We start from the raw sequence: 27,050 nt of genomic DNA on the forward strand, positions 1-27,050 counted from the left end.
TGTGTTCCTAAGAACTAAAGTCTAGGTGATTAAGAATGCGAAATCATTATTAGTGATGTAAACATGTTAACTGATGAATCCTCACAATACTGTTTTGAAGCAGGGAAGGCTTATGCCTTGTTTTGACAGACGGAGAAACACGGACAGAAAAGGCTAAGTTCTTACCAGGATCCTTGCCAGCTTCTTTCAAAGTAATTTCCAAGGAAGATCTTCCCCTGCAGAAATCTGGTACTACAGACATCTCTCCAACTTTGCCTCTGGTACTGCAGGAGAACAGAGAGGGTCATAGTTGTTAATGCTATTGGCCTGGCCTTTTTTGGAGTTTGGACTGGATTATAATCTGAGCAGAGAACAAGCAGAAACAACCTTTTCTATATAATGACTCAACTTGCCAGGGGAGGATTAGTCAAAGGAAATTTGTGTCTGTCTGTGCTAGTTAGAAATATATACCCATCCATGTGTAAGTCAAAGCAATGCAAACTCAAAGCTGTATAGGGCAGCAGGAGTGGAAACCTGAGTTGAGCAGTCATAGCTTTTTTGCTGTTGGCACTCCAACATCAACAGAAGTAAAAGGAGAGGAATCCTAGGCCGATTTCCAGCATTGTAAGAGACCTTAGGCCTGAAGGATACCAGGTATTGAATCTCACCTCTCCCATTTGCCGTTTTCACTCACAGTCTGTGCAAGGCATACTCCAAACTGTCCCCAACATACACTCTCTTTTTCCTTAATCTTGGGTCAGTACAGGATTGCTGATTTTTCCTAGAACTTTTCACAAAGGAAATCTGGGCTAAATTTTATGTAACTTGAGATTCATTTTATACTGCCCTATTAATTAGTAAAGTGGTTGGGTGGTAACCAGAACCTCACAGTAGCAAAAGTAAGTGAAGATTTAAGAAGTAGTTACATTCCCATTCAATAAATATTCATGAAAATGCTTTTTCTTCACTCTGGTAATTGACCCCACTTGCGTCAAGTACTTCACAGGCCTACTTCAGCTTTGCCATTGCTTCTTAGAAGTGTCTGGAATAGAAAGACTTGATTACTTGTCGGCTAAAATAAATTCAGTTAAATTTTCCCTAATACTGATAAATGTAGCCTGAATGTTGTCAGCAATAGGGTTTGGGTATATCTGTGTTCACACAGCATTTGGAAGAGGCCCAAACAGCAAAATTTTCTGGAAGCTCTCTTCATTGGAACTTCCCTGTACAACAAAGTATTTTTGGAAAAAAAAATTGAGACCAGCAGGACCTCAGCAGTGTAACTGTGTGCATTCTAGTGTGCCTAGAACTTCAGGAGTTTAAAACTATGAATTCTATCATGATTATAAAGGTTGCTAACAACTCTGTCTGGAGAAGTGCCTTCATTAATCTTTATAATGCAGGGGCTATCATATACTCCGTATGTTCACTACTTGTTAATCCTAGGAGGTTTATAAAGTCCCTGCTTCCAGTGTGCTTTGATGAACCAATAAACTTTGCAAATTCAACCCCACACAACATCAGCCTAAAACACTGGACCCAATCTCTGGGTCCCAAGCTCCTAACACAATCTTAACAGTGTTTAGATAACTACTCCTATATAATTTTAAAGACACATAGGTGGACTGAGAATCCATCAGCATAGGATGTGGGCCTGGAACTGGTGAATCAGAATGGGAGAACCCCCTGCTTGCTTATTCATGGTTTTCTCAGTTTTACCAAGGCCTACAAGTTTCTAGGTTGGCCCGTTCAGAGTGAAAAGGGAAGACAAAAGCCAAAACCAAAACCACTTGTGTAGCAAAGGATTTTCTTTATCACCAACCTTAAAAAAACCTCTCAAGTTACACATCTTTGCAAAATAGCAAGTCATTTGTCTTTTCTCAGTCTGATCGCACTACTGTGGCTTCCAAGTTTTATCAGCATCTCAGGTGAGATAGAATGCCTCCTGTTGCTCTCTCCAGATTATTTGTCTTAATATTTGGCAATGATTTGCTCTCATCTATGGAGAAGCCTCCCTCTTTATACATAGACTGCTTCCTTTTGTCATTTACTCCAGCCAAAATACTCCAACTCCTTCTGTGCAAATTAAATTAGTCATTTTGTGGGGCTGGGGTAGGAGTGAGAGACATTTGGAGATAACAGCCTTTGACTGCTAGGTGTTGAGAACATTAGTTGTTCCAGGAAAGGTCAAGAACTGTCCCTGGACTGTGCTGTATAATAGTTGACATATAGTGTAGTATAATAATATAATAGTTGACTGACATGGTCGAGGTCAATCTGGACTTTCAGTACTCCATACAAAATACAAAATGGCAAACCTAATATAAATAGCTCACAATACAAAAAGAGCTTACAATTTGATGTAGATATTCTTGCTTCTAAGATATGCATCTCATCTTTTGCAACAAAAGCTATAGGAATACCAAATAGTTATTGGTTAGGATAAGAAGAAAGGAGGGAGAGAAAAACATGATTCAGACTGGGTTACTTGCTAAAGAAAATAATTATTTAAATATTAAAATACAAAAAGCATTGTACAGAAAGGGAAGTTCTCCATTTAACTGCTCTTTGCAGTTATTTTTAGTCATTGTAAGTTATCAGGTATCACTTAGCCTAATTAATTGCATCCTGAATTACCATGCATAAAATATGCGTGTTCACTTGGGGAAAAAAAAGAACAAAGAAGAAAAAATGCATAAAGGCTGTGTTCTGTGATTTGTCTCTGTTTATTATCCATCCCTCCTGTACCCCAGCTTCTCCTAATGAATTAAAATAGTCAGTCCTCCTGAAAATAGGTAGTAAACACATTTTAACCTATGTAAGCTTCAGTCTGATCGCTTTTTCACAAGTAGAAACACAAGACTAAAATTCATCACAGATTATCCTAGTGTAAGCTGAAGTCATTTCATATATTCAACCTGCACTTCGACCACTTGGAAGGCCTTCAGTATTTACTGAATTGTCTGCTTTGCACAACAATGCACCTTTTTGAGCTTATCATGTTCATTTGCTATATTCCATTGAGCCACTAGATGTCCCTCGTTCCTACATAAAGCTGGAGAAATGAGAAAATCGTAATTAACCAGAGAGACTAAGTTGGAACTCAAGCTGTGTAGAAGCATTCACAGCATGTAAGATTTTCCTGTAATTAACACTGGTTCTTTAATAAACTCTGAGTGTGCATGGGAATTCCAAACACTGATGTGCCAAACACACAACCCTATCCGTGTTTGGACAAAGTGCATATAGGCCAAATACAAAAATGGGGTGAGGCTGAAGAGAACAGATGAAGATGACTTTGAGCAAAACAGGCTACAACCCCCGGATCACAAATTAAACTAGGTCATTCAATTCCCGACTATTCATTGACAACAGCATTTTCCATATCCACGTGTTATTACAGCCTTTTCTTGCTGTTTGTAAAGTAAAATGGCATAGTCTTGGCAGTTAGACTAGATCTTATTTAATCAAAGAATGCATTTGACTGTAGCCTAGTTGGGGTATGGATGGGCCACACCACTGTGTCCTTTTAGATAATAACAGACCGGCTGGGGAATGGTCGCTTCAGTATCAGACTGTGAGTGTTGGGCAGTGCATAATGGACACGATAACAATAATGACACTTGCCACTGGTGATGTATCAAAGCAAAGTCAATCTCTGCTCTGAAGGAGACAAAAGTAAATAGTATCAGGAAGCTGCTTGTAACTGCCCACAAGCTGTACAACTCCCTTTCCCCTTCCTGCACTCTATCGGCCTTAAGCAAGTTTCCTCTGTGCACACAGGCCTGACCCCATGAGTTAATTTGTACCATCAGCACTTTGGGAGACCCCGCCACAGAAAGTGCTGCATCTCTAAATTCATTCTGAATACTCTTCCTCCGATTAGGACTCACTTCCTTAGTAGTTTAATTTCATGGACTAGAAGAGAAAGGACACACTTCAGACAAAAACTGAAGAAAACCTTACCTCCCGACTAGTTTTGCTTTTCAGTCATGCGAGTGGTGGCAAATTACATCTGTAGAAGAAATAGGGCTCTTGTGGCCAAAAGAATTGCCATTTTGCCTCACCAAAATGCTTGTGGCAGAAGATCACAGCATTTCTTTTCCCAGTTCTCTTTGAGATTGCGCCTGAAATACAAGGCTGCTGCCATTTTTCAGTCAGGATACGGAGGGGCCTGCCATCTTGTGCTACCAGTTTCCTAATGACTGGGTGATACAGATTGTCACTGACAATTAAATATCAGATCATGGCACATGCCCTCAACATTAGTTATGCTTTTAATGTCTGAGGATTTCAGAGTGAGCCTAAGCATCTAAGTGCCTTTACAAGTCTTGGTTCAGTTCTTAAAGATGAAGGGGGAAATTGTACAGTTCTTAGTGACGTTTGTTTGTCCAAGGCATTGTCAAAGCACAAAGAGCTGAAAATGTAAGAACTAACTCCTACACAAAATACTTATGGTCTTCTTTACTTGAGGCCTTTGAACTTGTTATTAACTTGTTATTATGAACTTATTATTAACTTGTATTTCCCCTCACCTGTCCTCAGTTTGACTCCACTGGAGCGAGCAGTTGTTGAAGGCCCAGTGTATACAACGCACCAGCCATTTCTGACTCTGCAACCACTGCATTGCCTGCAGCTGCTCAGATGAGAGTTACAACAACCTAGCGATTAATATACTGCATATTGGTGACCAGCTTGCCCTAGGCCATCTACCAGTGATATTAGAGTCAAATCCAAAGCCCAGTGACCATCAGAGTGAGATTTTAACACCGTTTTGAGTGGGATTCATATCAGATTGTTATTCCCAATGATAAAAGATAAAACCATTACCAGACTAATAATCTTACAATCCCAAACAATCCTTGGTGCTTTTTCTAGTGCGTAATAGCTCTGCTCTTACCAGTTATTTAACTTAGTCTGAAGCTAAATGTTGTTGTTGTTTTGTTTGTTTGTTTTGGTAGACTAATATGTACATTAAACAGAATCTTCTTTCTCCTCTTTACTCTCATTGCTGGCCATCTTTTTAATAAGAAACTGAGAACTCAGAAATTGAGAGAACACACTGACCTATTGAACTGATTTCACTCTTCGGCATAGCTGACAGGAAAACGGCTGCCTTAGCTCAGGGTTCCAGGAAGGGAAAACCAGATGTTTCTTGGCTACATTTAACAGATGTTATTCCAGTTTGCAACAACATTTTAAGATGCAGATCCCAAGAGTATATGCATTTCCAAGGTATTGGAAGAATGAAAAAGTGGAAATTTCTTGCAAGGCCTAAAAAGTAGTGCCAAGCATCCCTTTTTTTCTTTCTTTCCTTTCCTTTCCTTTCTTTTTTTTTTTTTCCCCCCAAATGAACTTCTCCAGCTTTAGCATTCCTGTGGTTGATACATACACCAGAACATGCAGTGGTGCCTACATGCATTAGATAACCAAATTGGGTAGATAAGCACTGCCACAGACTTAGCATGTTACCTTGGGCAAATCACTTAATTTCTCTGGATCTCAGTCCTTCACTTGTGCTACCTGGAGCTTGTAAGCTCCATGACAGAGCGTCTCTCTCAACTACCAGAATCTACAATATCTAGTGCAAAGAAACCATAAATAAGTACATTGACCTGGGTTATTACCATAAAACAGGTTTAAAAAAAAAAGAAAAAAAAGTTAACTACCAGCTACTCAATAGATGGAAACAGCATATAAAAGAAAGTGGGTGAGGCATGAGTTCTTTATGGGGTAATTGCAGATCATCCCATCAACTGTGGATGCTGCAAGTCCCAGAATAAAGTTGAGGGATGGAAGGGCAGAAGTGTGGGAAGACAAGAGTTTCCAGCCTGTTCTCTGAACAGATTCAGGTTGAGTTGTTCAACCAAAAAAGCCAATCCTTAATTTAGAGCATTTTCCCAGTGTAACCAGATTATGCTAGGGCCATGATGACCTCTGGAATAAGACAAAACTAGGGAGGATAGGAAAGGTGTCCTTTAACATACTTACCCTGAACCTGCCAGGTTTGTCTCTGAGTACATTTAGCACAGGTACAGGAGCTCTCCTACCAAGCACCACAGAATTAGTGTAGTATTATTCTCATGCTACAAATAGAGATTTAAATTGACAGCATATGTGTGATAACCAAAAATGTAAGTTAAAGATCCCAAGTCTGTGGAACTGTGCATTTCCCAAGAATAAACCTTAGACCCTATTTACATGGTTGCCTTCTTCCAGTTATGTGAAGTAAATCACAAGAGCTGGCTGTGATAAAACACTCTGAGCACTTCCTTCCCTGGCTGAAACCAGATATATACTTACCAACCCCAAAATAGAAAATGGTTCAACTTATGTTAAATCCTAGCTTTTTCACTGGTTTTAGAGAAGGCGAAGATGGAGAAGGTGACCTCGCTGAAAGAGTTCTTGACTTACCAGATATTCCTGATATTCAGAGTACTGTACAGATTCAGGTTTGGGAGAAGTGAAGCTCATTACAGGACCAACAGAAAAGAAGCAGAACAAATTTGATGAAGATATTTCCCTGATGTTCAAATGTATTTACAGAAATTTCCTGGTATTCTCCCATACCCTTCATTGATACATAACACATGTACAGGAAAAGTTAAGCCAAGTATGTTATCTTTATCAAAGAGTTCTTGTGGACATGATTCAATTTCACCAGAGATCTGAGATAATCACAACTTGTAAATTTAGTCCAAAATTGATTTCTTTTCAGAAAACTAGATTTTTGGGGAAAAAAAAACCAACACTTTCACAGAATTATGTAAAAATAATAGAGCCATTTTCCAACTATTTCAAAATAAAAGTCTAATATTTAGGATTCAAACCATTCTTCAAACATTTTGAACATAGAGACTAGACACTTTAAAACAAAGTCTTCAAATGTTGACTTTTGAAATGAAGATAGCTTCTTGTTTTGCAGCCAGCCATAAAATAATTTTCTTGTGTCTTTGTAGAATGGTATGTATGATATAGCAGGTTTAAGAGTAAAAAAACACTGGCAGGTAAAAGCATAAGGGTTGATTATTAGAATTTAGTGTAGCCTGTAACAACACAGAAAAACTGAAGCTGGGTGCCCTTGGTCTTTCATGACCACAGCCTCTATGCCTTAAGTTTCATAAATTGTTCAAAACTTTATTGATAGAATTAATAGCCAAAATACTGCTTCTCAACATCTGTTTCGTATTCTTCTCCCAGTTACACTGGTGCAACTCTAAATTAAACTGAATGCCTTATGTGAAGTCACTCCAAATTTATGATGGTATATGGGAGAATGAACTCAGTTCTTTGACTTTAAAAGATGTCTGTATTTGCAGCCAAATAAAATCACAAATGCTTATATACTCTATGGCACAAGAGTGCCATCCAGCGGATGTTCCTAAATTCCTGGATTCGTGGGAGAAATCCCCACAGAGTTGACTAGTAAGTGGCATGGGTTATACCTACTAATCTGATAGCTGCACATCCAAACTACCAGCTAACTATTGCTGGACTGAAATGAGCACTTCTATTAAAAATTAGTAATTTGAAGCAGATGGTTGTTTTCCTGAATGTAGGAATGTGCTGAAGACAGAGGTTCCTGGGCTGGCTAGGCTCAGAGGCACTACCATCATCTCAACACACACTGCACTGCAGCTAATAAACTCTGCTACTTTTCAGCCCTTTCTGATAGCACGGCGTTACCCAGTTCTGATCAGTGCTAATCTGAGTATCCTTGTACTGAGCTTCACCACCCACTGTAGTATGTCCTGTGCAGGGTCACAAATGAGAGTGATCAAGCTTTGAAGCTGGGTTCAGGTGAATACTTTTGTATGCAGACATCAATGTGACTACTGATATCTCTGATCTGCAAGGAACGGGCCCTGAACTCAGACCTTCCACCTCCTGGATAAATGCTTTACCCACTGCAGTATATCACAAAAACGTCTTTTTAGAAGGAACGGGCTCAGTTGCATTTGTGAAGACTCAGCCCCACTGGCATACGTTAGAGGGGTTTGAAGATTACCTCTTGAACTGAGCCACTCTGGGGACATGCATGGAGTAACACATAGGTTTTAGCTCCTGTTTGAGATATGAGTGCGTGCCAAGCTGCTCAGCTCTGTTGAACGGATACAGATCTGGGCACTTGCAGAGAAGCTCTCTGTAGCCGAGAAGCTTACCTAAAAAAACGTAGGGAGGCTTGGGAATTCAGGCATGATGCAAGGTCAGACGCAGCTCGCTGGGGTTTTTCACCATCTCTGTTTTAGATTTAGGAGCTCAAATTCTGACCTGAGCCCTTAGTTTTTGGACTTGGCCTGTAGCCAATAAAATAAATAAATTTCTGGTTAAAAAAATAAGAATGTATTTCATGCCGATTTTACTGATCTACCTTATTCCCTGTCTCTCCCACCCCCCCATATGTAATGTTTCCCTTTGTAGTTAACTGTATCTCTTGCAATGCAGATGCATATGAAAGATTATGAATGATTCATGGATTTGTTTGGCCTGATTGCCCACAGATTAAATCATTTTGTACAATGCTCCTGTTAGCGTTCTACATTCATCTAAACAGAAATTAAATTATCTGGGGATCTGAGGTAACCATTGCAGATAATACTTGCAAGACAGAGAGCTCATCCCAACAAGCAGCCATGTCTGCAATGGTCTCCTCAAGAGATGTAGAAAGAGGAGGAAGGATACTTTCATTTCTGGGTATAGTTCCCCTTTGATGCATCTCTTGCACTAATATTTGAGATCAGTTACCAAAGACTCAACTTGCTCCCACAGGCAATACAGCAATTGAATTTCTCCCTTTAAACTCTGCAAGAGACCAGTGGGCTGTATATAAAGAACTTGATCATTTACCATGATTTCTATGGTCTTCCACTTCTGAGGACATTTTACTCTGTTTAAGAATGATCAGGTATGCACTAAAATAGTAAAAAATGAACTATTTTACCTAGAAGTGGCTTAGATCAAGTAGTCACATTCAAAATTATCTGAAATATTAAGGAGTGTGCAAAAGAAATTCTGCACAAATATTTGCCATAGAAGAATAAACACTTCAATGCAACAATGAGATTCACTCTTTAGGACTAAAATTAATGTAATTTTACCTGTGATTTTACCATGGTACAATTGCTTTGAGACTGAGAGAGACCAGTAAATCAGCTCTCTGTAGGTTTTGTAGGGATCCTCATATTGCAGATATGTAGAAAAATGAAACAAACTGCCATTTATGTTTCTTAGTTCCACAATAGCTGGAAGAAGAAGAAAAAAAGAAAAAAAGCCCACCCACACAACTCAGACATTTTCAAATAGATCTGATCCTTTTCTGCTAATTAAACCCATGCCCACAATTCAAAATTCAAGAAAAACACATCAAGTCCCCCATTTCAAAACAAAGCAGAACCTAAAGGCTTATGACCAGAAACAGATATTATTTGGTGTCATTGGGACTATGACCAGCTTCCTTGCATTTGTCCTGTAACAAATGCCCTCTTTTCAGGTGAGCCACCCTCTCCCAGATAAGATTTTATTGCCAGCTCCTGTATGCTTTATCTGTTTGGAATGCAAGTGCCCTGACATTGCAACAGGCTGCAGCGGGCAGTTGCAGTGACAGGATTAACGCTGACCTATTTTTTCAAGCAAAGCACTGGAGCAAAGGTGGAACACACAGAAAATTAGTTTCCATTTTCTGAAGATTTTTTTAAGGCTTACCATTTAGGAAATAACATCATTGATGGGGGGGAATACTAAATTTAAGGGTGAGGCCAAGCGAAGCCCCGATACTTTCCAGGTCAATCGGACTACTGTAGAAAGAAAAGGGCAGCTGGCACAACAGCATCCGTCCAGGGCACTCACAGACCTCAAAGGATGAGCTGAAGCAAAGTAACAGAGCTGCTCGCGTTCTGCAGCAACCGAGCAGACACATAAGGATCTGCCACCTTCTGTTGCTAGTGAGGACGATATAATGACGGAAATAATTAGTTAATCTTTCGTTTAAATAAAGCATTGGGGAAAAATGCTAAAAATAAACACTGATTCATTCCTTGTCAAGGAAGTTTCTCCTGTCAATTATCACATTGTTACTGCTGTTTTTAATCTAGTCAGATGGTGAGATTGGCAAACCCCTTCTGCAGGGGCTTCTGGGTGTTATTTTGTAGAGAATCTTGCTTGAAGGACTGATTACTGCTTTTATGGGAGCCAGTGGGAGTTTGGCCACAGTCCTTCACGCATGTTAATTTGAGGGACTTCCAAATGTTAGCTAATGATCTCAGACTTCTTTTTATGAAAGATGTGTGGGTTTGTTTTGGGGTTTGTTTTTTTGTTTTGTTTTGTTTTTAATCCCTAGCAGGAGGCAATTAAGAGGCTCTGGGGAAAGTTCTGTACTGAGGCTCTGGTCCGGCCTCTCAACAACTCCAGAAAAACTAGCATAAAAAATCTGAAGCATACATTACCACCATACTGGCACATACTGTAAATTTTAATTGAAGATGCTCATATTATTCATCTAGCCCAGGCCACGTGCTTTGCATTGCTCTGGGCTGGGTGTATTTATTGGCCTCCACTTATAACTTGAAAAAACAATTACACGTGTAATTTTTTTTTCCACGCACAATACTAATGAAGAAGCAGGAGCCTCGCCCCAAAGCAGGAAAACACGTCAATGTAGAAAATAGAGGCACATGTGGGCGGGGGAGTTTCAATCCTGATTGTTTTGTGAAGCCTCACATAGCTGTAAAGGAGAAACAGACAGCAAAATAAATAAATGAAAAGAAGAAACCATGGAAGCTGCAGCAGACGCGCAGGACGCCAAGGACACAAGCCCAAGCAAGCAGCGGGACCGCGGCTCCGCGGAAAGCTTGCAGAGAGGATCTGGGGCTAAACGCTGACTTAAAAGGGCTTGGAAGCGCTTACAAAAACAAGCAACCGCTTCTCAATCCCCCTTCCCACCAAAAAAATAATATAAAATAAACACAAAAACTCTGTTCCCGGCTGTGCTGGGGCCAGCCGCCAGGTGCCATGCCCTCCTGCTGACAGGCAGGGACGGGGCACGCCACGGCCCTCACCGACCCCCCTGAGATGGCGGCCCCCGGCCCGCACCCCCGGGCCGCGCAGGCCCGTGCAGGGCCGCGCCTCCCGCCCGCCCCCCGGCTGCGGCTCCCGGCCCGGCTGGAGGCGAGGGGGAGCCCCGGGGGCTGCGGGCAGAGCCGGGGGCAGGCGGGAGGGAGCCGCTCCCCGGCCAAGGCGGCCGCTCCCCTTCCTCGCTGCGCGGAGGCCGCGGTGAGTAGCGCTGCCCCGGGGCTGCGGGCAGGGCGGGGCGGGCCCCGGGCGGTGCGGGAAGGGCGAGGGAAGCTCGGGGGGCTGCGGGCCGGCTCCCCCCACGGCCCTTTTCCACGCTCAAAAAACATAAAGCGGCAAAAACGCCAAGCGAAAGACAAAGAAATGCAAGCATCCAAAGCCCAAGCCAAAGCGGGTCTGGCTTGGGATGAATGCTGGACCACGGTAGCTGGGAGTGAGGAGTTCTCAGAAAGGCAGGCTCCGGTCAAAAATGGGCCCTGTCATTCTGAGTCTGAATATGAAAACAGCTTGCAAAACATTTTTTCAGGCTTCTAACAAAAGAGTTTGGTCCTTCTTTTACCCTGGTATCTAGGCTACATTGTGCAGGCTCATGCGTATCACTGGTTTTATTCACATGAGTAATTCCATTTGAATTTGGACTGACAATGTGAGTGTGTAAAGTTACTCATATGCTTTCTGTCTTCTTTATATATTGAAATTATGTGGGTTTGTATTTTTTCCATTTGCTGGTGCAGCCCAGTAGCTGTTGGCATTAAGGTTATTGTGAGGCAGCACAGTCATTACCCTTTGCCTGCCTGAAACCATTTATTTTTCACTGACAGACTGAAATCTAACTATTCCTCTGAATGCAATCTATTCCAGCTATGCAATCATATCATCTGTCTTTATGCAGCCATCTCTCACCTGAGTGTTTAAATTTATTTTCCCTATAAAGTATCCTTTTTGTACTGACAGGCTTTCCAGTTGTGCCATCTGATTCTTTTTCACAAAGAAGTCATGAAGTCTTTCATGACTTTTCCCATACTGTATCATCTAAATCTGTTCTGATTCAGACATGATATCTGGATGTTTTAAGATTTGCCAGCTGGAACATTTTATTATTCTCATTGCCAAATGCCCTCTCTTTTCTCTTTTTTTTCAGGTTACAGCTTCTGCTATTCTCACAGCCTTGTGCATCTTCTCTACCCCTTTCTCCATGCTTGTCTGAGGGCAAAATGTCTTTGGGACAGGAAAAGCACATTGTCTGTCTTCCACAAAGTATGGTATTCAGTTGTGAATGTTGCTGAGTGTTATATTAGGGTTTCTTTTCCTCAGTTAGGGAATATAGACAATAAGCATGTAAAATTCAGTGCAGATATTTTAGTAATAAAGTTGACAGCTTTTCATTGATACAGTCAGCTGTAACATATATACCACAATACTCTAATTCATGCCTGAGGAGAGTAGGCACACTGGGCAGCCACTGTCAACCACATTCTCCCTAACTTAGAAAATTTTGTGATTTAGTGCAAAGTAGAGCCTCCTATAGGAAATACAGTATTTCGAAGCTGCTTCAATGGCAATCCATAAGCTGTCAAAAAGATGCATTCAGTCACACCTAAGTGCATACAGATGTATTACCTAGAATCTCCTGGGCATCTACCTGCTCTGTCTTGAAGAAATCCAACCAGTAAGTTTCGTAAAGCTCTTGTGAAATCCCACAATTCCAGGAACATCGAAAACTCCTCTTTCTGAGGGATGGGGGTGATGACCCATGTACTGGAATGACCTATTTCCAGTGGTAAGAATACAGATTGCTTCCAAGGAAAGGGTAGAAGGCCAAATACATATTAGACTGCCCTCTGAACATGGTGGGAGTTTCTCATTTCTGTCAGCTTAAAGTGTGAGAACCAGGAACTGTATTTTCTCCCTCTGCCATATTTAGAATGAGAAAAATTACTTGTTTGTATCAGCTGACATCCAAAGGACCGTCTTGCTGTCATGACACTTTAAATCACGACATCTATCCCAGTTACCTGGTGAGACCAAGGGAGAATGAGCTCTTGCCATGCCTATGCTTGGATTTGACAACACGACCTTAAATAACATTTGAAAAGCAGATAAGATTTCTGAAATAAATATTCCCTTAAGGTCTAAAAACAAATAAAACCCATAGGTACTCACATTCATTATCAGCATAAGCTTTTGATCAGGTGTGGCAGGTGCACTGGATTTGTCTGTGCTTAATGTGTTGTATTTTTGCTACCTACAGATGCCTATTTCAGGAAGCTCTTTCCCAGAAACTTAAGTCAAAATTGTGTTGCAGTCAAATTGTTATTTGCAGTTTTGGGAAATCAGAATAAACAGATTACCTGGGGAGATCTACTATGTAGTCAAAACTATACATTCTATTTTTTATTTATATAAAAACCAGATTTTAATTTATTACAGAAAATAAACCATGAAAGTAAGGTAGTATAGATATACTTATTTTTTGTCTGCACCATAAGACTTATTTCAATAGAGTGAAAAAGGTGATTTCCTGATTCATATGCTATAGGTGTATAGAAAGATGTAGCAATCCCAGAAACAGTGTACTGAATTTATTTTTTTCCAGAAACCACCCCCTCATCTATTTCCCAAATATTGTAGAAATATTTACAGTATTACACCAAACCAAGTTGTATTTGTTTACTTAAAAATAGGAAATATATCTAGCACATAGAAAATACAGCTGGATATATTTATACTTCTCTATTAATACATTGTTAGATTAATTACTATTTAAGAACTTAGTTCGTAATAGGGAGTAGTGCTACACACTAATGAGCATAACAGATTTCTTCTGGAAAACTACAGAAAGAGATCAATAATGTCAATTTGCAAAAGAAAACAAAATCTGCAGTTCTGAAATCAGAGCTTGAACATTAATATGATCTGAATAAGAAGCATGATACCTTACCTGCAGAGTTCCGGGAGCAGGCAGGCAACTGTTAACGAGGACAGATTATCAACACCCTCATCTGCTGTGCAGTAAAGGTGCCAATGCAGGACTCTACGTTCCAGGAGTGGTGGTTACAAACATAAGTTTGCAGTATATAGAAACTGTAGTTACACACGACCATTTTGGAATAGTTGCCTCCTTTGAAATACATCTTCAGTACAGAAAGCATTCAGAAGCACTGAAAAATAACAATGATACTGCTTAACTTGTAAACCTCATTGTAAAAATTCAAGTAAGAGCTACTTAACATAAAAGCCCTTCAGAGTTTTAACATAAAAACCTTTCAGATTTTCTCTAAATTTTCAGTAGGTTCACTTTCAGCTTTATAAAGACAACGGGGGTGTTAGTGCTTTACCTGAAAGTACCTGGCGCTTCTCTGAACTCTTAAATCAGAGGGGAGCCGTGTCCCCTGCTATGATTTTTGTGCTGTTTTCCAAATCCTCTCTGTCAGCTTCCCCGTGTAAGAAGAAACAACAGTTTCCATCTCCTTCCCTTTGTCTTGGCTACTTCAGTCATAAGCTCAGTCATGCAGTAACCGTGTCTTTACAACATGTAGCAAAGCAAGGCCCTTATTTCAATTCTGAATTCTAATTAATACGGAAATATTACTGATATTCTACATTCCCAGAGCCATCCTGGACCTGTATAAATTCTCAAGTTCTGAAGCTGGGCATCTCTGAAAATTAGTTTCTGTATTAATAAATAAATAAATGAGACAAAATGACTTGAAGTTAAAGTAACAAAATAGCAAACCTTGAGATACTAAAATTTACCACACACCTTAAAGCAATAGAATTAAATCTGATATACTGAAAAAAAAAATGCTGCCATCTAAGCTATACAAAACAAAGAAAAGTGTTTCTGTTCTTAAAAGTAGACTTTCACAACTGCCTTACAAGATTTTGGTCAAAGATTTCTCCTTATTCATGCTGTCCTGTTGGAACAACTGTTAAATAAAACCATGACAAAAGCAAGGTTTTAGGTGATCAGTAGCACTAGGAAGACCTGTAATTATTTTTGAAGAGCACTAAAACATCAAATTACCAAAGAAGAAAATAAAATACTCTCCCCACATAAAGGTTCAGAGAACTGGGTCATTAACAACATCAAAAAAAAAAAAATCCCCAAATGAGTGATTTCTTATCTCATTGTATTTCAGGAGTCTTGATCCTCTTAAATCTGAAACTTTTCAGAGTATATTGAAAACAGATGGAAATGAATCAGGGGACCCAGATAGGAAAAAAGCTTTAATGAGCGTGTATTTAAGTAATACTTAAAATAAATAAATCATTTGTCTGAGAAACCACATCTAATAGAAATATAAATAATTATATAATGAACATATAAACTACATTTCCTGAAGTAATTTCTGTCTTTCTACATTTCCTGAATTATTTTTATTATGAAACAGTAATGTGGCGCCATTAATTGATAAGTACTCTGTGCTATAGTTACCACGCTAATTGCAGCTCTTTAGGGCCTCGTCTCCCAGCTCCCTAAACTGTTGAACAATTGGGATTGATTGCACGGGGGTTATTTTTAGTGTGAAACAGCAGAAGAGTTTGGAGAGCCACAGCCATTTCTTGTGTGTTACAGCTGGTTTGGAAAAAGTTGGATAAAAACGTTCTGAGTTGACTTTTTTTTTTTTTTAATTCTTCTGAAGTTAGAGAGCTTTCTATTGGATAATTAATTTACCAAGTTGGAGCTGAGGACACTGATGCTTTACACAGAGAACATTTTTCAGTGGTATCAGAAGAACAATGGTTTTCTTTGGAAACAGGACTGGTAAGGTAGGCAGTAAGTGAACAAAGGCAATCTAGGAGTTGAGTTTATAATTTGAAATACCAGTGATGAAAGGCAAGATTTGGGATTGTTAACTTCTAAGTGCATCATCCAAACTCTGAATTGAAGCAATTTGTTAACTGATCTGTTTTAGTGATTGTAGGTCTGCCTCCAGGAATGCCTGATGCACAAGGGTCAGTGGATGCTCGGAGCTGCGACCAGGAGACCCCCATTCACTTAACTCCAGCCAGGCCTTCTGTTACCCTGCCTGCCTTATGCAGAGTTCAGCTGGGGTAGACAAACTAGTGGATGGGATTTTGTTGCTAATCTACTGTATGAAATCAGGACTTACCTCCTTCTGTGAATGCTTATGTAATAGGAGACAAGGTTTGTGTAGGAAGAATAACAACCAGAAATATGTAGGAAGAGGAATAACTAGTTTCATAGCTGGGAAAAACAAAACTCAAGGATACAAGCCCATTTTACCATTGTTAAGTAATAATAGCAGAGACCTATCATCTTTTTATCACATTAAATTATATCGATAGCAGTGGTAATACCTTAAAGCTTTTGTACAGCACTGCATCAGCAAATTTGAAGTGTTCTACTGATGAGGTGTCTTTGTCCCCGTATTTTTCTGTAGATGTAGCTGAAAAATAGGTGAATTGGCTAAGGTTACACAGGCAGAGTTAAAGAGAGAATCAGTATTTCATGACTTCAGCCTTTTCCCTTTTCAATGGCATGCCATAAAGTATTGCAAACTTAGACATGTATAATGCGTCATTGCTTCATAGCTGCTAATTCTCCTGGGAAAAAAAAAAAAAAAAAAAGAGACATACACCTTTGTAAATGCTGCCAATCTTGTATTCTTTAAGACAAAATATTAAAAAAACACCCTTCGGTTTCGTACACTAATTCTTTCAATGGCAGTTTGCATAAAGTGGATGAATACAATTTGAATAGCTAGTCTTAACAGAACATGCCAGAAGAGATTCTCTCACACGTTTTTGTCACTGAATCTATTCTAGTCTTACAAGTGATAAATCTTAGAGATAAATTGTATGATAAACTAAATGACATTAGATACGTGCACTTCATAATAATATGCTCTAGTTATTTTCAGTAGCTTTTTTTTACTGTAATCTTTTTTTTTTCCCCCTCTAATTATGTGCATCTCTGCCTGGACTTCCCTGTAAACATCTGAAGCTACAGGATGCAGCAGGGATTCAGGCTGTAAACAGCTCCTGGGCTCATGTCCTTTCATTACTGACCATGGGAATAAATAGCAATAAGTACAAATTTCAGATACAGTGAAAATACAGGCATAGCTTTTGCAAGTAGATATTTACTATCGGAAGCTTCTTACTGTAGCAAGCTATTGCATTGTGGCTATTGTGATTTCAGGAATCAAAGCAACAGTTAATCTGTTCATATTTTATAAAGACTGTGGCCTAAAATTCCTGCACATTCATTTGAGAGATCAGTAATTATCAGAGGGATACTGGGCTGCAGTTCACGTGGTAATTTTAGGACAGTAGCAGTGGTGATACCCCATAAAATGGAAGGACCTGGGATAACAGGCATGCTCCAAAATGCACTTCATACTACCTGTGGTACTGCCTGAAGCCAGCTGGGCTTTCTGTCACGAGCTCAGCACAAGCCTGATGGAGTCAATCCTATTTTAAAGAGGGAGCTCAGTAGATGTCTGCATTTTTCCACTAGCATAGGAGGCTACTGGTGTAAGGGGACCACTGGGAGTCTCCTTGTTCATCATGGTAGAGGGAGGGAAAAAAAAACGATGAAGGCTCTTGAATTTGCCCAGAACAATTTTCAAAAACCTCAAAACAAGCTTTCAAAAACAAAAATGTTGCTTGAAATGCATCGGTGAAACAAGATGTAGGATTTTGGGAGGAAAACAATAATAAAGGCTTATTATAGAAATGCACAGAAAAATGATTATAAGAAAGGTTATGTTGTTGGCCGGTATTACTCAGCACGTTTCTGGACATACATATAAAACTGATTTTAGAAGCTTCTCTTATAGTCTCATTTTTAGTCAACTAACATGTTTAACATCTTCGCATGCAAGTGAACGTCAGCCTTTCAGAAGATGGCGACTTCTGACAGATATCTAGATACTTGGTAGTTTCTCGCTGTACGTACCCCCTTATCCTGTAATCCAGGGTGAACAGCGCTTATGTTGACCTTCACTGGCACATAGATGGCCAAGTGCAGTATTACACAATGCAGGCATAGTTACACTGACTTAAGTCACACTGTGACAAGGCACATGGTTAACGTAACCACACACATAGATATGAGGAAGAGGCCTTCCTGTCTCCTAACCTGGCCGTTGCTGTACTTTCTAAGTAACTTCTGGCTTTAAGAAGTTCAAATGACCATTTGCAGGAAACAAACCTTACCTGGGTGTGGTTTCTGATCAGACAAGCATTACTGCTTTTATGCAGTTTCCTTGTGAATTAACCTGGGAGACCGGAAGTGTTAATATGCTCTCGGCACACACACAAGCTGAAGACCCCAATGCACTGAGCTGGACAAATCGCCCTGGTGCCTGTCTGCATTGTTGCTGGTGACGTGAAATTACCAGGCTTTGTAAAAGCTTTGCTCCTCTCCTCCCATTTCTGAAGAGAAGGAGGGAAAATTTCCCTTGACGCTTCCTTGTTCAGGAAGGCTGTGGACAGCAGAGGTAATGAAATTTCTCTGTGGGTGAAAAACGATCTATTGCAGTATATCTCGGGTGAATTTGGTATGTCTGTCTTTTTTTAACTAGAAATAATCGGGCTGAGTAGCTATAGGTTTATTGCATTTACCTTGGAAATAGTCTCAAACCAAAAGAATGGATTTGCTAGACATTCATTACATTGAGCTTAGAATTGATCCACAGGGATGCTGTGCGCAGGGTGTGCCCATACCGACGGACTGGGATCCATCAATTTCCAATCCTAGATCCTAAATAGGAATCTGGCTTTCACTGAAATGGTTTTAGAATTAGGAGTCCTTGTCACCTTATTTCATGACGTTTGTCACCTCAGACATATTACCAAAGCAAATCCCGTAATTTGGCTTAACAGTGAATATAATCTATTTTAAAACACTGGCCATGATGTATGGTGAAGAGGATGAGAGATGAATGTTGTTCCTGGTGCTTGTGTCTTCACAGAACATAGTGACATCTTGTGGCAAATGAAGGGATAATGTCTCTTTTTTCCAGGTGCATCCTAATTTCAACTGATTCAGGGATGAAAGTCTAAATAAATTCTGGACGAGTGCTAATGAATTACTTTCGTTTGTATATTTGCTCTTTCCCAATTTTGTTTCAAGCACAGCTTACCTGAAACTCATAGTGAAAAAAAGACCGAGCCTTGCTTTCTGCCATACTGTAGATGCAGTGTGTACACTTTATCCCTTCAACTCGCCAACATTCTTTGGAAAACTTTCAGCTCCAGGAACGTGCCTGTCCCAGACTCGCTGATACACAGCTCTGTGAGTCGGCGTTGCAAATGTTTTACTCTGGTTATCACAGGTGGCAAAAAATGTCAGATTGCTTTTGATGGAAATTAAAGAAAACTAGAATTTTGTATCGTAAGGCATAGACTTTTTTTTTCCTCCATCACCATTTTTTTTCAACATAGTTTTAAATTTTTTTTTTTTTTTTTTTTTTTTTTGTCTTTTTACAGACCAGGCAGGGTTTAAACCCTGTCCCTGATGTTTTGGGACCCTCCCCTGACATGGTCATCCTTTCCAGTTGATGCTCCTAGTTGTCAGCATGAAAGGAAAAATGGCACACTGCGATTGGAAATCTGCACCCCAAGAGAAGCCCTCTCCCTGCGATCGATATAAACATGCTTGCGTTATTTGCAGAGGATTTGTTTATCTTTATGGAGGGAGGAACGCCACCAGTCTAAGAGATTTTTGGAGATACAATCTGGGTAAGTTTGTCCCTTCACTTATACGTCAGTGTTAAAGAGAGAATGCATCCAGTCAGTGTGAAACTGGCTAACAGATTCTCCCAATTTAGTGTTTCTCCATCAAAATGATCTTCTACCTCAAGCAACTACCTAAGCCTTATAAATGCTGTTGAAGATCAAAGGATGTGTGAACTGCATTATGTTCACTGGGTGTGTGTTTGTTCCTGTTGCAGGTGTCCCAGAAAGCTTAGATTTGAGTTCTCCCTCTCTTTTTTTTTTTTCTTTGACCAAAAATACTGATTTACAATAGGGATATAACAGACATGGATTTACTGAATTTTTAACGTGGAAATAGTTCATTCATGGAAGAATGCAAAAAAGGAGCACATGAATATAATACCTTGTAAGACTGAATTAGTGATGCACCATCAAATATGACACTTGTTTTCTGAGGCTTAATGTACAGTGTTCCCCGTTCAAATGTTGTTCCTGGATAAAACACAGAGCTGTTGGTTTTGGCATAGGTAACAGTATAACAATAAAATAAAAAACAAAATAAATTTCCATTCTGTTTAAGGTTGCTAAATAAAAAAATACCCATAATTTAATTCTGTGGGAAGTGCCTCAATCTTCTGAACTAATAGGGGAAAGATGACAAAAGGCTTTTTTTCTTTTAAGATGGTCTTCATCAGAGCAGCAACTTTTCAGTCTTCGTTATAGCAAACAAGGAAAACGAGGGAGCATTTGTTAACCTTCATCCCTCATTGACTCTGAAAGTGCAGCCAAATTCAAAGCTGATCTTTTCCCCTTTTTCTTACTGTCTATATGTTGAGTTTACCACTGTCTTAACTTGAGCTTTGTTTTTTAGTGAGGAATGAATGGGAGATGCTGGATTATTCAAGAGATGGTCCAGAAGAACTGGAAGAACATTCAATGGTGGCTTACAAGGTAGGAAGGCAAAATTTACATTGTCCGTATTTTAACATTTATTTTCTTATTGTACAGTGAAATAAAATGCCGTATGTTATGTACTGAAATACTATACCCAGAAAGGACTTCTGTGTCAGTGCAGTTCTGGATTTAGCTATACAATGTTTTGGAACGCTTCTGAATAAAGTCATGGTATTTCAGCTTTGCAGCAGCGTGCAGCTCCCTGATTTCCTCAGTCAATGCTCAGTACATAATAGCAATACAAAATAAAGACCTTGGCAGCACATTCTTTGACTTAGTTTTACAGTTGTAACAGTTGCTCTGAATTCATTTGCATGATAAGCAACAGCATAAAAACATTCACTTAAGAACTTGCATAGAAAAGGAACGGGGGAGTGAAGACAAATAAGAATTACAGCTTTGCTTGTGAGGGGGAAACAGAATTTAGGGTATCAGGAGCTGCAGCACAATGAAATCCTTCTACAAATAAGAGTAAACCTAGTATTACCTGAGCAATGTCTCTGAGAACTCCGAATCTGCATCCCGCAAGCTGTCCTAGATGAGGAGGAAGTAAGTGCTTGTGGAACGCTGTCCCCGTCAAAACAGCACAACCTTCTACAGGGTTTCCTAGTGAGAGAGAATAAAAATAAGATGAAAAGATGGTGACTTGTGATTGCCTCATGAATTGTTAATAGGTTATCGTTACTGTTAATTATATTTTGATGATATCAGTCTTTTCATTTCAGAATTATTTTTAAAATTATTTTATGCTACATGCGTACATGTACATGACAAACATTTTTTTTCCATTTTGCAGGGCACCCTGTGTATTTTTGGTGGAATGGTGGATTCTGCTTTCACACAAGCAAAAACCCCTCTTTGGATATATGATACTGGTATGATACACAATAGCCAGTCTCTTCCATGGGACATTCCAAGTCCATAGGTACTAAAAATAGTAAGACCCAAACTGTTTTCTGCTGCCTGTAACAAGCTTTCCCTAGCTTTACAAGAAGAAATACGTGTAAAACTGTTGGCATATTTTTTTCCCTAAAATTAGGCTGTTAAGCTATCAAAGAGTCAAGCCTTCTTTTAATTGGAATGTATTCTTTAGGATTTTTTAGGTATTTTGTCTCTGGGATGATGGTATCTGGTATCTCCAGTCATTCAGATCAGTGATTTTTGACTGTTATCTGAGGACTGTTTTAAGGGATCCGTGAAAAGGAATAAGAAAAATAAGGCTATTTTTACATGATTTAATAATAAATAAAAGGAGCTATACTTCCACTGGAAAATTTGGGTATTTTGCAAGTCCAGCAAATGCTGCAAATCACAGATTATTTTTGTGTAGTGAAATTTAGCCTTAGGAAACAGGAAATTCAGTATGGCATCTCAGTGATTTGATAGCAGATAAGGATACAGGAAAACTGTGAAACTATGTCTCTGTCAGCTGCCTGGTACTGCTGTATGAAAGGAAGCAGATTTCTTCAGCCTTCTCAGTGGAAAACACCAGGCTGGGATTTACTAGAAAATTAGACTTGTGATTTGAAAAATTGATGTTGGAGGAGTGTCCTCTTGTGGTCTGGGATATAAACTGCGCTTTATTAAAACAATCCCCTAGATTCTGCAAGATGGACAGAGTGCTGTAACGTACCAGCAGAGACTGAGGTAAGGAGCCAGGAAGTGGTGAATGTGTGAATCAAATGCCTGTTGCTTTGTTGATTAAACAGATTGCTTTGAAATATGTTCCCCCAAACAGTTCCAAACTAATCTCTTCAGAGACATGTGGCTGGCTATACTTTATTTCTTTGCACTTTCAATAACTAAGGCTTTTTCATTCTTTAAAACAGTATTTAAGAATACTGCTCTTAAATTTTAAGTCCTATGTAGAAAAATTAAGTCTTCTCCTCTACTATGTTTTCTGTTTTTTTTTTTTTTGAAATACTTATCAACAAAACAAATTCTAAATGATGCACTGCAACCATCAAAAAAAAAAAGTCTGCTTTTAAAAGTAGGTTTGTGGAAACAGATTGGCAGTCACACTAATAGATTTTGAAATGTGAAGTGCAGAATTTCCCGTTTCTTTAGTCTGAACACATTGACTCACCAAGATACTGCAGCTTTTAAATGAAACCTCAGCCTAAGTGTTTAGGTCATGGTCTGACAGGATTGGTTTTATATCACTACTTGTAAAGATTCGCTTAATAGTTGCTATTGGAAGTTCATCCTCACACTATAAAGTTTCACAAAAAATTGTTAAGATTTGACACAGTTACTAACATGGTTACTTGTGTTTGGCAGAGGAGTTAAGTTTGGTTCTGCAGGGTTATTTGTGAGAAAGAGATGTTTGGACCTGTCACCCACATAATTCAGTCCCTTGTAAAGCACAGCGCTGTGCATCCACTTTTAATGGCATTGCTGCTACATTTAAGAAGGAGCTGATAGATAAATGGTTTCTTGCAGTTATCTTAAATGATATGGAGATACTTACGGAGAGATGGGCATGGCTCCTCCACCTCCCCAAAACTGGGCTATAAATGAACAAAACCAAACACTTAACTTGTATTTTGTTTCAGCTCCACCTGGGCCTCCTTGGGCTTGGGTCCACAAGTCTCAGCAGCGCTGAGGACTGCTGCAGACACAGTGAGCACTGCCTGGAGTCCTGCTGAGAGCCTGGCCATGGCCTAGGACTTGTGGCGGGGCAAATCCACACCAAGCAAAATGATGGGAAGGTTGTCCTTGGTTGTGGAAAGGGCTGTGTCTCCCTGTTACATTCCCAAGAGTTGCCTGGAATATTTGCAATGTGTCCTGAAACTAAACTGATCCTGTGCATAGCAGTAGCTATAAAAGCAGTACTACTGGTGCAGGTGCAGAGAGAGGGAGGCTGTAGGCATGTGGTGGTGGACTTAAAAAGGGCAGGCTGCTCCAGTCGTTGGTTTAGCCCGTATTTTTGAAGAAGTTTAACACAACTCAGTGCAATGGTTTTCACTGCTTGGGAATATTCCCAAGGTGGACACTGCCACTGATACAACTACCTGTTAACAATTTTGTTTACTTTTTTACTAAACTGTTTCAGAGCTTGGCACCGACGAACAGAAAAGGTCACAGCGCAGTAGTGTACAATTCCAGCATGTATATCTATGGGGGGTACCTTGGTATCAGAGGCATTTCACAAGAATTTTGGTCTTTCCATTTTGGTAAGTTTAATAGTTCAGTAAAGTTTTGATCCAGTACAGTCACTGTGAAGTGATGACTGCTGTAGGATAGCACGGCTTACTCTGTGAAGAAAATTCCTACCAGCAGTAATGTTTTAAGTTAGTTTTGGCTTCTGTGTGGCAGCATTTAATTATGAATTCTGTCAGTTAAACTAATCCCCATCTGAAATGAATTGGACTGTATTATACTGGAAGAAGTTCTGCAGTATTTGCCAGTTCTAGAGTTGAGAATCAGGGAGTGTGCTTTGCTTTCTACTCACTACATTCTTCAAGGATTACTAAAAACTTCCAGTTGCAGCAGAGATTTTCCATGACTTTGGCCTATTAATGCCATCTTTTGAATCTCAAATCTAGAATGGACCCTGGGGAGCTGAACCTGACAGGAGATGGTGTCATACTCATCATGAATTGATACGGTTACAAACCATATGGTTTGTACAAACCATGGTTACAAACCATATCGATTCCCAGAGACTTCCTAAATGGGTAGCTTTTGTTATCTGGTGGTCATTCAGTAGCTACTTTGAAATGGATGATGGGTTTATCTCATCCTTCATTCCATCCCAGGCAGGATGAGCACAAGCATTAATGAAGGAATCATTTTGCTGGCTGATTTTCCCTCTTATACCTGGGAAATTATCTTTCTGTGACAGAGGTAGTGAATTAACTAAGCTGTAGGAAAAACTGTTCTGTAAATAAAATTTCCGTGGCATCTGTCATACAGCATCTGACATTTTCATTAAATGTTTATGCACTTCTGCAGCATCAGAAATTAAGCTGTTAACTTATACCATAATACATTTAGAGTAGAACCCACCCATTCTCCAACAGAATAGTTACTTTGTTCTTGAAATAAATCCATTTTTATATATTAAGGTAAATTTGGTAAAATTATTAATTAATATTTTGTTTTCAGATACAAGAAAATGGTTGTGTGTTTCCACCTCACCTCACAACAGTGGGCCTGGACCTCGTCATGGGCATTCAGCCGTGGTCTATCAAACAGGCATGTATCTCTTTGGAGGACTGATGGGGCTGAGTGAACAGAAGGACTTTTGGAAGTGGGACTTCATAAACAGCAGCTGGTACAACATCAGAACAAGGTGAAGCATACTGTTTGTTAAACTAAATTGACACAGAAAGAGAGAATTAGCCTTACCGTAGATGCTGCATGCAAGCAGAGGGGGAGATACTGATTTTTCAGCAAAGGTAGGAGTTGTTCAGTTTAAGACAGTACTGCTGCCATCCCTGAGGCTCCAGTTGGCTTTGCTTGGTTGAGCTGTTGGCAATACATTGATGCAGCTGTCAGCAATGTAATTTTGATGTTCCAGTGCAGCTGTTTAGTTTTAGTGGTCATTCTCTTGAGTGAAAAGAAAAATAGAGGCTAAAATCAGTGTTAGTTTCTTGTTCACCTCCCCATAACTGCTGGTTTCTCTTGTATTTAGCCAAGGACCTCCTCCAGTGGTAGGTCACGCTTCAGTGGTCTTCAAAGACTCAATGCTGGTTTTTGGTGGAGGGATTTCAAACTCCAGTCCTAACGACGACCTCTGGAAGTACCATTTCCACACACAGACATGGAAGAAACTAAGTAGTATTACAAAGGCAAACTTTTTTCCTAAAATGTATCACTGCACCCTAGGAATTGGTGTTGCTTTTCAAACTACCTCAGGTTCCCCTAATACATCCCCCAGTCACTGGAAGGGCAAGCAGAAGGACCGCCACCCGCTGCTGACCATCCCGAAGCACAGCCGCTTGTGCGACTACTTCCGTCGTCAGCCTCTCTTCCCAGCGCTCAGCAAGGAGCAAAGCGATGTGATTGAAATGAAAACCTTCAGCTTGCCTCTGGAGCCAGCGGGCTTCTGTGCATTTCAAACCACTTCGGAGGCAGATCTAGATCCAAACAGATCAACCAGCATTTTGTCAAAGGAAAAACCCACCCATCTGTTTGTCTCTTCAGAAAAAGAGACCTTTGCTGCTGCTGTGCTTGTGGAAGAAGAAGGAACTGACTGTCAGGACGCGACTGCAGTGGATGAAGTTAGCAGTGACACCAATGTGCTGCTGGTCATTGGGGGTAAACCTTTGTCCAGCTTCTCTGAAATCTCATTCTGGCAAATAGGGTTCGATAGCTTGTCACCACTTTGATTGCAAAGCAGAAGGATAAACTCACACCAACATGCTAGGAGGTGGTGAACCAACCACTTGCAAATGTTTTTTTTCCTAGTGGTGCACTGGGAAAAAAACGAAACCTTCTTATATTTGCTATGAACAGACTTTTCACAATGTGAACAAAAACCTCTCTATATGTAAGTCACAACTTACATACACGTTACAGTTTCTGAGAGGAGCATGTGGGAACACTGCTGCTTTTGTTACTTTTCCTTCTGGTCAGTTAATGTCCTTTCAAGTTGCAGCGGCCAACGCTGCCTTGAAAACGATAGCTACAATAACCCTACCTCCATACCTGCCATTTGCAGTGCAAAGCTTATTTTGTGCTGGGGTAAGTAAAAGAAACACCCATAAAACCACACTGAAATCAAGTTTGTGCACGTTACGGTCATGCTTGGCTATGAGAGATTTGTTGAATCTTAATAGCACCGTTTTCTAAAACATTTAAGATTGCATTTTCTTCAAAGATTTCTGCTTTTTCAACTCCATCACTGTTTTGTAAGCATATGTATCAAGTATTTGTTACACATTTCCCCTCTATATCAAGTAAAAGTAAATCCTGAGCTTTTGTATGTTTTTTGTTTGTTTGTTTAAAAATTTGATAGCATTTCGATTCACTGAGAAAGGTGCTTTTGTGAAACCCAGTGTTTCAAGTGTTTATTTTTGTAATAGTTACTCAGATACTGGCCTTCTGATTTAATTTGTCCTCATGTAAGAAGAAATGATGATGAATGAAATAACTGGAAAGTGTTATTTAATATTTCCTCAATATTTGAAAAAAAATCGTTCTCAAAAGTTTCATATGAAATGAATTTTCAGTGGGAATATTTACAGGTACTTCCTTAATCTCTTTACAAGTTGCTGTAACATGAAATCAATAGGAAAATTACACGTGTTTGCAAAAAGCTACTTAAAAGTTATTTGGACCTTCAGTGACCTTTTTTTAGGACCAGAATCGTATGCTGCCATATAAATAAAGCCTGCTGCATTTCATATCAG

At 39.7% G+C, this 27,050-nt stretch overlaps 1 protein-coding gene across 7 annotated transcripts; it reads left to right on the forward strand.

Annotated features, from left to right (window-relative positions):
* The first annotated feature begins 10,178 nt into the window (after nucleotides 1–10,178).
* Nucleotides 10,179–27,044, forward strand: LOC308198224 (host cell factor 2-like). 7 transcript variants are annotated; one of them, XM_080600289.1, is made up of 10 exons: nucleotides 10,179–11,247; nucleotides 12,188–12,287; nucleotides 18,280–18,518; nucleotides 19,510–19,761; nucleotides 20,609–20,688; nucleotides 21,488–21,566; nucleotides 22,292–22,338; nucleotides 23,747–23,867; nucleotides 24,802–24,988; nucleotides 25,331–27,044. In XM_080600289.1, exons 4-10 carry the CDS (start codon nucleotides 19,581–19,583, stop codon nucleotides 26,025–26,027), a joined length of 1,392 nt encoding a protein of 463 aa, XP_080456415.1. In that variant the 5' UTR covers nucleotides 10,179–11,247; nucleotides 12,188–12,287; nucleotides 18,280–18,518; nucleotides 19,510–19,580; the 3' UTR covers nucleotides 26,028–27,044. The 7 variants fall into 7 exon arrangements, with proteins under 7 accessions (XP_080456415.1, XP_080456409.1, XP_080456410.1 ...); XM_080600283.1 differs by lacking the exon at nucleotides 18,280–18,518 and having other exon boundaries at nucleotides 10,182–11,247; nucleotides 12,188–12,715; XM_080600284.1 differs by lacking the exon at nucleotides 18,280–18,518 and having other exon boundaries at nucleotides 10,182–11,247; nucleotides 12,188–12,308.
* Nucleotides 27,045–27,050: the final 6 nt, after the last annotated feature.

Source organism: Anser brachyrhynchus (assembly GCF_964034855.1).
Source record: "Anser brachyrhynchus genome assembly, chromosome: 7".
Taxonomy (NCBI): Eukaryota; Metazoa; Chordata; class Aves; order Anseriformes; family Anatidae; genus Anser; species Anser brachyrhynchus.